The 13514-nt window shown below is 48.5% G+C and overlaps 1 protein-coding gene across 1 annotated transcript in view; it reads left to right on the top strand.

Moving 5' to 3' along the window:
- The window catches only part of zfpm2a (zinc finger protein, FOG family member 2a), a 1126129-nt gene that overhangs the window by 671100 nt on the left and 441515 nt on the right, over positions 1-13514 (top strand). Inside the window, exon 4 of the mRNA XM_072467215.1 lies at positions 4759-4880. Coding sequence (XP_072323316.1) covers positions 4759-4880 — 122 coding nt within the window. The remainder of the gene's footprint in view (positions 1-4758; positions 4881-13514) is intronic.

Below are 13514 nucleotides of genomic sequence, written 5' to 3'. Positions count from 1 at the left end.
TGTGCATAATAGCTGAAGAACCTGAGGCAGCGCTTTAGGGCCTTGGGGCAGTGAGGGAGGGGGAACTCCATGAGGGGGCGCATGCGCTCAGGGTCGGGGCCTATGACTCCACTTCGCACTACGTAGCCTAGAATGGCTAGACGGTCGGTGCTATACACGCATTTATCCTTATTGTATGTCAGATTAAGGATTTTCGCGGTCTGGAGGAATTTGCGGAGGTTGGTGTCGTGGTCCTGCTGGTCATGGCCGCAGATGGTGACGTTATCCAGATACGGGAACGTTGCGCGTAAGCCGTACCGGTCAACCATTCGTTCCGTCTCTCGTTGGAAGACCGAGACCCCGTTCGTGACACCGAAGGGAACCCTTAAAAGGTGATAGAGCCGCCCGTCTGCTTCGAAGGCAGTGTACTGGCGGTAACCATTACGGAGGGGTAGCTGGTGGTAGGCAGACTTGAGATCCACCGTGGAGAAAGCCTTGTATTGTGCGATCCTGTTCACCAGGTCGGCTATACAGGGGAGAGGGTACACATCCAGCTGCGTAAACCTGTTGATGGTCTGGCTGTAGTCAATGACCATCCTATGTTTCTCCCTGGTCTTTACCACCACTACTTGAGCCCTCCAGGGGCTGTTGCTCGCTTTGATGACCCCTCCCCTCAGCAGCCTCTGGACCTCCGACCTGATAAAGGTCCGGTCCTGGGCACTGTACCATCTGCTCCTGGTGGCGACAGGTTTGCAATCCGGGGTGAGGTTCGCAAACAGGGAAGGCGGGTCGACCTTAAGGGTCGCAAGGCCGCAGACAGTAAGGGGGGGTATAGGGCCGCCGAATTTAAAAGTCAGGCTTTGCAGCTGGCACTGGAAATCCAGCCCAAGGAGGGTGGCTGCGCAGAGGTGCGGCAGGACATACAGGTGGGAATTGTGGAATTCCCTGCCTTGGACAGTGAGGTTCGCTAGGCAGAACCCCTTTATCTCCACCGCGTGTGACCCGGAGGCCAGGGAGATCCTTTGATTTACAGGATGGGTGACAAGAGAACAGCGCCTTACCATGTCAGGGTGAACAAAGCTTTCCGTGCTCCCAGAGTCGATCAGGCATGACGTCTCGTGGCCGTTGATGGAGATCGTCGTTGTAGCTTTCGCCAGCGTCCCGGGCCGACTCTGGTCCAGAGTCACCGAGGCCAGCTGCAGTAATGGAGAGTTCTGGTCGTGCAGCATGTAGTCTGCTGTGCTGGGGGCCTGGGGCCCCATCCAAGATGGCCATGGGTCGGGGGATGAAGAAGATGGCGGCGGCGAGGGACAAAATGGCGACGCCAACCCGGGGGTGTCAGCGGCCGTGTCAAGGTAGCCCTTAAAGCACGCCAGCCAATGTTTGAAAATATCAGCAGAGTTGTCCGCGTGGGGGCTGCGCTGAAGGCACTTCGGTTTGATACGGAGATCCATCCTTTCAACTGAAATTGTAGCAGATTAAATTGATGCGCAATCAATTACTCTTGAGACAAGGTGAGTCATAACTAATAAGCTTTAATCTGCTAGAACTATTCCCCAGCAGCTTCGATATAGAAAGTTAAGGCTGCTGGGATGGCATTGGTTCTTATACTCTGCCTCTCAGGGCGGAGCTATGTACATCAGCCAATGGTAGACTCCTGGGTCTAGCCAATGGTCATCCACCTCTCAGGTACTGCAATACCTGGTATTACCACATATATGTTTAAGTTCAAATCTTACTCTTCCTTCACCCAGTTCAAACCTTTAGTTTATACAGGGAGGCAGTGGCATAGTGGTATTGTCCCTGGACCAGTAAACCAGGGACCCAGAGTAATGCTCTGTGGACAAAAGTTCCCAGAGATCAAATCTCGCCACAGCAGATGGTGAAATTTGAATTCAAGAAAAATCTGGAATTAAAAATCTAATGATGACCATGAAACCATTGTCAATTGTCGTAAAAACCCAACTGGTTCACTAATTCCCTTTAGGGAAGGAAATCTGTCACCCTTACCTGGTCTGGCCTACATGTGACTCCAGACCCACAGCAATGTGGTTGACTCTTAACTGTCCCCTCAAGGGTAATTAGTGATGGGCAATAAATGCTGGCACATCCTGCGAAGCCCACGTCCCATGAACAAATTTGTTTTTAAATCCGTTGTTGTGTCACAGTGCTCTTCAGGGGTTTACATAATACACAAGGGGCTGGATTCTCCCAGAATGGGGCTATGTCCCCACGCCGCCCTAAAAACGCTGGCGTTACACTCCCGAGTTTCCTGAAAAAAAACTACAAGCCGATTCAATGCCTTGCTGGGGGCTAACAGGGACCCAGAGTGCTTCACGCCGCTTTGACTGCAGGTGCAGACCCCCCCCATCTTCCGATTTAGAGTCTGCGCATGCGCACGGCGGTGGTCTCCAGCGGCCACAACGAGCGCCATGGCGGACTTGGACCACGGAGGCACCTGGAAGATGCAGATTCCCCAGATCGGCCGTGTGCCTGAGAATCCGTCCGACCCGATCCCTACCCCGGCCGCCCATAAGTTCCCCCCCCCCCCCGCCCCCCGTGCCCGATCCCCCACTAGGGCAGCCGCGGACTGAGTCCGCAGCCGCCACGCAAGAGTCCCGACCGGCCATAACATGTTAGTTCCACGCCGTCGGAACTCGGCCGGTCAGGAGCGGAGGATCGCTGGGCGGGCCTCGGCAATGGCCCCCCAGCCGCGCAGAGTAAATGGCGAAATCGCCGATTCTCGGATCCCGGAGAATCGCCGGAGCGGTGCCGGGCCTGATGCCGCCGCAAATGTTGATTCTCCCGCGATTTTGGCGCGGGGCTGCGGAGAATCCAGCCCAAGATTTTAGAACTCAATCTAAACGGTTTGAACAGTTCTCTTTCTATGGTCCCAAAAAACATTGCATTTTTACTGCAATGGTGCATAGAAGCAGTATGCTGCCAAAATTCAATTGTCCAATTGTAGCAAAGCATAATATTACTATTTTAGAATTCTTCTATTCTAAAAAACACACAGGAAAATATAATTTGTCAATTAGAAAGCAGAATTGCAAGGCTGTGATTATATATAAATCCTGTCTTCATGTATGCTCGTGTGTGAGCTTGCTTGAGTGTTTGTACATGTGAGTATAAGTGCATGCATTTGTGTCCGAGTGTATTGTGTGCATGAAGGCATATGTCTATGTTTACAGACATGTCTGAGTGTGAATGCGCACAGATGAGTGCATATAAATGTGAATGCTTGTGGGTATATTGTTACCCGCCAGATACAATGCATTTTGTGCTGGGTACTGTTATTTCAGGCATCTGTTTCCCTGGTGATTGGAAGGAAAGGGATGTGCATTTATCCATCCAAGGCATCTGCTTTCCTGGCACTCACACTTGCTGATAGTACATGGGAATGGCACAATTTTTCGATATCAACCACTTCAAGGTCAGGTGTATTGCGGCACATATAAAATGCAGTCTAGAGCATTCATTATGCTGGTCTAACGAGTAATATCACAATTCCAATCTCCATAGAGTCTCTCTTTCTGTTTGCCACTCCCTTCCTCTGAATTCCGTTACCCCTCGCTGTTGAGTGTTTTGGTTTCTCCTAATGGAACTGCCCAATTTTGGTTTGTGCCATATTGCAGGCAGTTTTGTGCTGTTGGGATGTTGAACAAAAATAACTAGCCCCATTCCACTTTAGATGTGCTAATGAATGAAACAGATTCCTATAACAGTGGCTATTCGTAAAGCACGACAGTATTGATGTATTGTGGGATGAAGCCGTGTGATGTGGCCATGAGAATACTATATGGTAGAATTTTTAGTGCAATGAGCACAGGGAAACCTGATGGAGAAAAATCACATGTCCGTAAAGAAGCTTGCACAAATTTTCTTCAGAGACAGATAATCGGCAAGCCAAATTGTGGGTGGAAGAAAGAGAAAAGGCAATATAAAGTAAAGGTTTGAACTGGGTGCAGGAAGAGTGAGATTTGAACTTTAACATATACAAATATTTGAGGGTGGCAGGATAAATTGATAAAGTTGAAAAAAAATCAAAATCTCCATAAAAAGTGACATGAAGTACAGAAGCAAGGAAGTTATGCTAAATCCTAATAAATCACTGGTTAAGGATCAGCTGGTGGGTGGAGTTCAATTTTGGGTTCGGTAATCTATAAAGAATGTCCAGACCTTGGTGAGGGTACAGACAAGATTGACCAGAACAGGACCAAGAATGGAGGACATCAGTTACGTGGAAAGACAAGAATAACTTGAGGTTCTTCGCCTTAGAGCAAAGAAGATTAAGGGAAGATTTATAAAATGTGTTCAAAATGATGAAGGAGTTGTATTGAATAAATGAGCAAACACATTTCCATGCAGGGGGGTGAGTCACAAAAGGACACAAATTTCAAATAAATAGCAGCAGGAGAAGAGGTTAACTTTTCCCCCTTGTATCCTCTCCTACCTGTAATCCTGTAAGAAAAATCCCCACCTCTCTGGCGAATAAAAATTGTGTGACCTTCCTCTGACACCCGCGGTTGATTAAAAACAAATTTTAGAAGACCCCACTGATTATTTTTCCAGGGTTTCTTTTGAAGTTATATACGAGTTCAGAAGTGTTACCCCTTGTCCAAGAGCGGAGACTGGGAAGCACATTCAGCAAGACTGGAGTTAAAAACGTAAAATATTGAAGTATTCAGCACATCAGGCAGCATTTATGGAGAGACTGGAGTTATAATGCTGGTTACCATATGGCCTACTGTATTAATCCATTCTTTTTCACTCCAGGTGAGCTTGAGATATTTCAGAAAAATGGAGAGCGAAGAATTCGCAGCCGACAACAAATACCTGGTGGTACAACCTGGGGGCCTTTTGATGGCAGTATAGGAATAACCGACAGCAACTCTTTGGTATGTTGCCTTTTCAGTTGTGCAGGGTCTAATCTAATTATTTTCATGCAGGAGGACTAGGCCAGGATTTATAAAATATTTGTTGTTTTATTGACACCCATGATCAAATGCAGTTCTTGCTAGTTATTAGCTAGTGCTGTTTATACAAAATGATTGTAAACTGACAGATTTTAAGATAATACATTTCTTATTCAAACAATTCTTTGCAGAAAGTGAAGGCCAATTGTTACGAGTAGAAAATGAGTTCAGTTTGTCAAAGACATTCCTTGATCTGGTCAACAAAATCATTTTAAATTTGTTGATGAAAAGGGAATTGAATAGTTCTGTCCTACTGCATATTGCTCAGAGGTAACTGAACTGTGAAGTGTTAATTAGCACCGAGTAGCAAGGTTTCAGTTTAATTCCCTTGATATGTTGAATGTGGCATGGTTGTTGGGGCACGACTATCCTGAGAACGTCATGATTGTTTGGTAAATCTGATGAAAATTTTCAATTTGGTGAACTCAAAATTGGGCCCAGATAAGGCCACAGGGATCATGATGTGGGATCATCCTGTGCCTACTGTTTCCAGTGCAGGTGGCATGCATACGTCATGCTGCCTGCTAATTTAAATGATTGTAGTGTGCAGTCAGTGTTGAATGCACTGTTAAGTGGTTGCATGCCTGAACAGTGGGACCCAAAATCATTAGAGGCTAGCTCGATTTAAAACTAGCCTGTATCTCTTAAAGGCGAGGTGCATTGTGACTGGACCAGTGATTTTACCATGGGGGGCACTCAATAATGGCACAACATGGCAGCGAGCAGGTTCCAAGATTTTCTAAAGCTGCATGGAAGGGTTTGGTGGAGGATATGGAGAGCAGATGAGATGTCGCCTCACCGCTGGGAGGTGGCCTTCCGGACAAACTTTGTAAAGTTAATGGGGCTAGATAATCATGGCAGGCAGTGCCAAGACTCTGGCCCTGAGAAGCTGGATTCATTGCTGCAAAAGGTTCAATGATCTCACACAAGTGGCGAAGGGCAGTTGAATTAATTGTCAGTTGCATTAAACCACCAACCACCCCACACAATGCTCAGTACCCCCAACCACATATCTATCAACAATATCCATAACTTGTGTCTCGCCCTCACACATTTAGCACTGCTGCAAACATCACATAACTCGCACACACGGCCAGTTATCAAGTCAAATCAGCTGAATACATCACATTTAGTCACACACTTTCCCCTCTCTAGCAGAACAAGGTGGCACATATGCAGAGGCAGCAGAGCCGCCTTCATGCCCTTACCCCAATGAATGAAATGGTGGTCGCCATCATTCAAGCAGCTATGGCTGAGGCTGTGGTCAGGAGTAGGGCTCAACTGATCGAAGATGATCGTATCTATGGTAGCGTGGCCCCTTTAAGATGGCGGGCCCCATAGACCACACGACCTGCTCGAGGCCAATCGCACGGGAACACGTGAATCCGGCCAATGGGGAGTTTGCACGTGGCTCTGGGAACAGGACTCAGGGCAGTGTGGACCAGGGAGCTGAAGAGTAAAGACCTGTTGCATAGTGTTCTATGCCTGTTGTCTAACTGTCTTTGCTTTCATCAATAAACCCCTTTGTTTACTACTGGAAGCCGCCAGTGTATATCTCGAGCTACCACATGAACAACGAGGTAAAAGTTTTACTCGCGGTCGACAGCCATCGTGAATCAAGGGGGGAAAGAAGGAACGGTTGAGAAAGTAGAGAAGCTCTGGCAAGAGTCGGAATCATTTAAACAATGAGTGGAAATGCCTTTCATTGAGAAACTAGACCCATTTTACAAAGGGGTTGAGTCATAGAGTCAGTACATCAATGGCTCCGGTTCTTCTTTACCACGATCGAGATCACAGGTGAGGAGAAGCAGAAGGTGATACTTCTAACAGTTTGTGGGCCCCAAACATATAAATTGATTCATAACCTCATGTCCCCGGAAGCACCCGACTTGAAGACCTTTAACTAGATAGTGAAATTGGTGAAAGAACATTATAACCCAACGCCCTCGATTATCCTCCAACGTTATAAGTTTAACTCTGCAGTGAGGGACCATGAAGAATCTGTCTCAACCTTCATAATAGGCTTCACCAGTTGCTGAGTACTGTGAGTTCGGGACTGCTCTTAGCGACATGCTACACGACCAGCTGGTTTATGGAAATCATAACCTTAATATCCAAAAGAAGCTTCTGGTAGAGAACCACAATTACTTTAGAAAAAGTTATCGAGATAGCTTAGGCGACGGAGTGCACCAATAAAGATGTAATTGAGCTTCAAAGTTTAGCTGAAGGGGAGGTTAACCAAGTATGGGCTGGTACAGTCACGAGGTCACTTGCGGGATCAACAGGCAAAGTTCAGCGCCAGATACAGTCCTCGGAACAGGACTAGAACACAAGAAAGGAGACAAAATTGAGGCGTCTAAACAAATCCAAGGTGGACTGCAGGGGGGACCATCCCCAGGAAACCTGTCATGTTTGGGTATTCATGTGCTTCTGTTGCAACCGAAGGGGACATATTCAAGCACGTTGCCGTGTGAGGCAAAGCGCACAATTGCAACGGAAAAGCAGCAGCACCAGTCCACAGCACCACTGAACATCGTGGAGAAGAGCTCTGAGGAAGAGCATCCAATGTACCAGCTGAATGCAGTCCAATTGAATAAGATGGCTCCAATTGAAATTATCCTAAAGGTAAATGGTAGACCCCTTAAAATAGAATTCAACATCAGGGCTTCGGTGATCGTAGTGGGTGAGCAAACCTCCCAATATCTGCGTGCAGGAACACAGTCTTTCAGCCTTAAGTCTTGAAGAGTCCTCCAGCCAAGCTTTTGACATACATCGGGGAGATTTTGAAGATCTTCGGAACAGCCATCACCCCAGTGGCCTACAGAGGGCAAGAGGCCAATCGGCTTGGTTAGAAGGATGGGTCTTGATTAACGTGGATAAATGCAGTGTCAAATCATTTGAGGTTAGGAAACACCAGGCATGTTTACATTAGGAAAGGGTGTCCATCAAAACAGATCAAGAGAGAGAGCTGGGGAAAAGAACATTATATAAGAATATAAGAAATAGGAGCAGAAGAAGGCCATCTGGTTTTTTAAGCATACTCTGCCATTCAGTATGATTGTGGTTGATCTTAAGTTTCAACTCCACTTTCCTGCCCACTCACTCTACCCCTGGATTCCCTGAGAGACCAAAAATCTGTCTATCTCAACCTTAAATATACTCAGTAATGGAGCATCCATACCATCTGGGCTAGAGAATTTGAAAGATTTGGAACCCTTCGAGTGAAGCCTTTCTCCTGAAGTTATTCCCCCTTGTTCTAGATTCCCCAAACAAGGGGAAACAACCTCTCAATATCGTCCTTTGTCCAGTGTGGGTGTTGGAGGGTGCGATGGGGAGGGACCCCCCCAACCCTCCCATGTTGAGTTCGGGCTGGGGGGTGGTTGAGGATTTTTTTTGTCGTCCTTGGGGATCAGGATGCCATCTCTCGCTACAACGGGGAGTTCCAGTGAGCGGAGCTTCCCATTGTAAAAAAACAGAGCTGTGTGTGGCCTTGGCCGTGCGTTCCCCATTTAGGTCTCTTACTCAAAGCAAATCGCGTTGAATAGCCATGTGTTTCTCAGCACTGCGAGTGTTGGGAAACACGCAACAAAACGCGCTTGCTAAGGGATTTTGTTCCCTTTTGGGAAGATCACGCCCTAAGTGTCATTTAACACACGAAACTTAGTGCAAATCGTGCAGACTATTCCGCCGTAATTCCGATCGCAAACTTTCCGCACTGAGTCGTTTTTTGGAGCTTGGAGTGATTTGCATCGATAATGAGATGTGCCGGACCAAAGTCACTGGCAAGGCTCCTCAGATATTAGGACACCACTTTGAAAGGGTGACCTGATTTCAGAATAATGCTACAGGCACGCCCCCCTCGCTGACAAATCCCCCTTTCCCCCCAATCGGCGGCATCAGACCCCCCCCCTTAACTGATGGTATCAGCCATCTCCAACCAATCGCAGTCCCCCCCCGCACCCCCCAAGTGAGCCACACACTGCTGTGGGGTTGCCAAAGGTCCTGCCCCTTCATGCCCCAACCCTTTAGGCCACTCCCCTTGCCACTGCCAGGATGTCAGGGGGTGGTGCTAGGGCACTGTTCTGCCATGTCTCCAACTCCCCAGGGGCCACAATGGTCTCCGGGCCCCCTGGCAATGGTCATCATGTCAGGGCTCCATTTGTGTAGTGATTTGCATCGGCTTCACTTTGCACCAGCGTGTGGGAGAATTTCAGGAGCTGGGAAAATTCGGCTCAAAGCCGATTCTGAATATTTAAATTGGATTTTTAATATCGGGCGTGAACCAGATTACTTCTGCTGGGAGAGCCTGGGAACATCGGACACTGCTTGGCACCTGCCGTAAATCCCGTTTCAGGTATTTTCCCGACATAACAGAATTTGCACCAGAAAATACACCCCCCCCCCCCCTGCCCCGGTGTATTTCCCCAGATCTCTCCATGTGCTGCGGATTGATACATTGTTGCTTTGATACAGTGACTGTAGTGCAATAGTGAGTGTTGTGACATCCTAACTAGACATGTATACATGTTACAATACAATTCCTAAATAATTTTGGAATAATATATCAGTACAACAGATAAATTATTTCAGTGACCACATGACAGTTATCATTTCATGTCTGTGAACATGAAATAAGATGATTAGAAACTAGAAAGTAGCAGTCAGCAGTGAAAGCAGTACACGAGAGTAGTAGTCTGTCGGGTTGCATAGAGAGATGCAAATTTTGATCAGTTATTTTCTCCCATGGAAGGAAGGAAAAGAGATCAAATCAGTTTTTCTTCCTCTGGGTGAAATTCTCTGTTTGAGAGACTACAGTCACGATTTACCCAAATGGAAACTATCCCATTGCGAGCGTATTTAGCCACGTGCTTTTCGGCACTCGCACCGGCAAGAAATACAACTCTATCTACGTGACTCCAGTTAGATACAGAGCCTCAGCGGGGAATGCGCAGCCGAGGCCACATTTAATCATATTTTCTGCATTGAGGAGCCCCGCCGAATGGCGTCCTGACCTCTCATGCCCCAGATGCGACCCCCAAATCCCCCTCAAGCCCCAATTCACTGTAAGGGGGTCCCTCACGTCCACACCCATGCAGCGCACCCACCCTGCCCGATCACCACCATGCAGCAAATGCCAGCTTGGCACCTCGGCAGTGCCAGGCTGGCATCCTGGCAGTGCAAGGTTGTCACCCAGGTGGCAGTACCAGGGTATCCGGGTGGCACCAGCAGTACCAGGGTACCACCCTGCTCAGAGGACATGCACTTGGGGGGCCGAGAATCCCCTGAGACTCCCATGAGTGCCATTCCACCTGCTGCCCGCTGGTGGAGACCAGTACTGAACGGCACTTGCCTGAGATCTCCAAGGTGAAGAGGGTAGATCCCAACATCTTGGTTACCTCAGGGAACTTCACATTAAAGTGAGACTAGCTGTCTCGCTCTAATATGCAGATTTGCCAAAAGATGATACCACTCATAATGGGCGGGCTTCACATCGCGACGTCTCGCGCAATTATGTTAGGTCTCACGAGGCGTGGCGGGCTGGATTGATCCCGGGAGGGGGTGTTTCCCGTCATTTACTGGCCATGTTGCACTGCGGCGTGCTGCTTTTCGAGCATAGCATGGCCGGTTGATCATGCCCTAAGTGTTGATGCCGGGACTGAATTGCGTGGGGTTCATGTTCCCATTGGGGGCGCCAATTCAGGACATGTTAATGGACTAGCACCCTGCCCACATGAATATAGGACAATTCTCATTCCCACCGGTGCCAAATTCACTGGGGCAGGAATTGCACTGAAAAACTTGACGAGCTGGAGCTGCTTACAAGCACTGCACTCCCCACACATTTTCATTCCAGCCAAGAAAATGGCTCCACGAAGAATTGCGCTATGAATGAGTTGGACAGAATGCTGGATCAGTGGAGGAGAATGTGGGACGCCGCCTTCCCCAGGGTGGGCAGGAGGCTACCACCCACGGACATCAACTGGGCCTGGGCGGAGGTGGAGAGACGGCGAGTGCTGTGGGCCTCACCAGGCAGACTGGCTCACAGAGTCGCATAAAGATGAGGGACCTCTTTAGGTCAGCTCGGGTGAGTCACCACCTTTATGTCCCTGGCATCTCACTCCTCAACCCAGGGCCTAAGGTCAATTGAATGTTCCACCTGGTGTGAAGAGAGGAGGGACAAGAGCGGATATGGGGAAGGGGACACCACTTGGAAAGAGGTGGGGAGGGGTTTGGGAAGAGTATGGAGAGGTGGGACAGGGCGGCAGATCTGCTGGTGGCCAGGCCTCTTCATGTTAAAATCAGGAGGTGATTAGGTTTTCCCGTATGCGGCAGTCCTGGATCATACGTTGGGTGGCCTGCCATGCCATCTGGGCTCCATGCCTAGATCATTCTGGACGCCTTCCTCATCCTCCTCGTCATGATGTGGAGGTATCGTCTTGCGTCATTGACTTTGTCTATATATGTGTTTCTGGAACCCACCTCTTCATTCACCTGAGGAAGGAGCTGCCCTCTGAAAGCTAGTGATTCAAAACAAACCTGTGGCACTTTAACCTGGTGTTGTAAGACTTCTTACTGTATCCTCCTCGACAGAAGATGCTTGGTGTTTTTCTTCCTCCAGCATGTCCGCCCTCTGCTGCGCGATGTTATGAAGGACACAACAGGCAACCGCAATGTTGGAGACAATCCTGGGGCTATTTTGGAGTGCCTCACCGGAGCGGTCCAAGCACCGGAACCGCATCTTTAGGGTATTGATGCACCACTCAATGACACTGGTTGCTGCATGGGCATCGTTGCAGCCGTTCTCTGCCTCGGTCTGCACCTCAGACAGGCGTCATTAGTCACGGCCTCAGCGGGTAACTCCTGTCACCCAAGAGCAAAACTCTCACTCAAGGAAGTGCCTCGAAGGCGCCGGGAACCAACGAATGTGCCACGATGTACAAATCGTGCACGCTGTCCAGGTATCAGGCACAGAACAAAGAACAAAGAACAGTACTGCACAGGTACAGGCCTTTCGGCCCTCCAAGCCTGTGTCGACCATGCTGCCCGTCTAAACTAAAATCTTCTACACTTCCTGGGTCCGTATCCCTCTATTCCCATCCTATTCATGTATTTGTCAAGATGCCCCTTAAATGTCACTGTCGTCCCTGCTTCCACCACCTCCTGCGGCAGCGAGTTCCAAGCACCCACTACCCTCTTTGTAAAAAAACTTGCCTCGTACATCCCCTCTAAACCTTGTCCCTCGCACCTTAAACCTATGCCCCCTAGTAATTGACCCCTCTACCCTGGGAAATAGCCTCTGACTATCCAATCTGTCTATGCCCCTCATAATTTTGTAGGCCTCTATCAGGTCGCCCCTCAACCTCCGTTGTTCCTGTGAGAACAAACCAAGTTTATTCAACCGCTCCTCACAGCTAATGCCCTCCATACCAGGCAACATTCTGGTAAATCTCTTCTGCACCCTCTCTAAAGCATCCACATCCTTCTGGTAGTGTGGCAATCAGAATTGAACACTAAACTCCAAGTGTGGCCTAACTATGCCTTCTTGACTACCTTCTCCACCTGCGTTGCCCCTTTCAGTGACATGTGGGCCTGTACACCGCGATCTCTCTGACTGTAAATGCTCTTGAGGGTTTTACCATTCCCTGTATATTCCATACCTGCATTAGGCCTTCCAAAATGCATTACCTCACATTTGTCCGGATTAAACTCCATCTGCCACCTCTCCGCCCAAGTCTCCAAACGATCTAAATCCGGCTGTATCCTCTGACAGTCCCCATCGCTATCCGCAATTCCATCAACCTTTGTGTATTCTTCAAACTTACTAATCAGACCAGTTACATTTTCCTCCAAATCATTTATATATACGACAAACAGCAAAGGTCCCAGCACTGATCCCTGCGGAACACCACTAGTCACAGCCCTCCAATCAGAAAAGCACCCTTCCATTACTACGCTCTGCCTTCTATAACCTAACTAGTTCTGTATCCATCTTGCCAACTCATCCCTGATCCCGTTTGAATTTACCTTTTGTATCAGTCTGCCATGGGGGACCTTGTCAAAGGCCTTACTGAAGTCCATACCGACAACATCCTCTGCCCTACCTGCATCAATCATCTTTGTGACCTCTTCGAAAAACTCTTATCAAGTTAGTGAGACACAACCTCCCCTTCACAAAACCGTGCTGCCTCTCGCTACTATGTGCATTTGTTTCCAAATGGGAGGAGATCCTGTCTCAAGGAATCCTCTCCAGTAAATTCCCTACCACTGACGTAAGGCTCACCGGCCTGTAGTTCTCTGGATTATCCTTGCTATCCTTCTGAAACAAAGGAACAACATTGGCTATTCTCCAGTCCTCCGGGACATCACCTGAAGACAGTGAGGATCCAAAGATTTCTGTCAAGGCCTCAGCAATTTCCTCTCTCGCCTCCTTCAGTATTCTGGGGTAGATCCCATCAGGCCCTGGGGACATATCCACCTTAATATTTTTCAAGATGCCCAACACCTCGTCTTTTTGGATCACAATGTGACCCAGGCTATCTACACCCCCTTCTCCAG

The sequence above is a fragment of the Scyliorhinus torazame genome, chromosome 11, assembly GCF_047496885.1.
Source record: "Scyliorhinus torazame isolate Kashiwa2021f chromosome 11, sScyTor2.1, whole genome shotgun sequence".
Lineage (NCBI taxonomy): Eukaryota > Metazoa > Chordata > Chondrichthyes > Carcharhiniformes > Scyliorhinidae > Scyliorhinus > Scyliorhinus torazame.
This window is presented reverse-complemented; position numbering and strand designations above follow the sequence as displayed.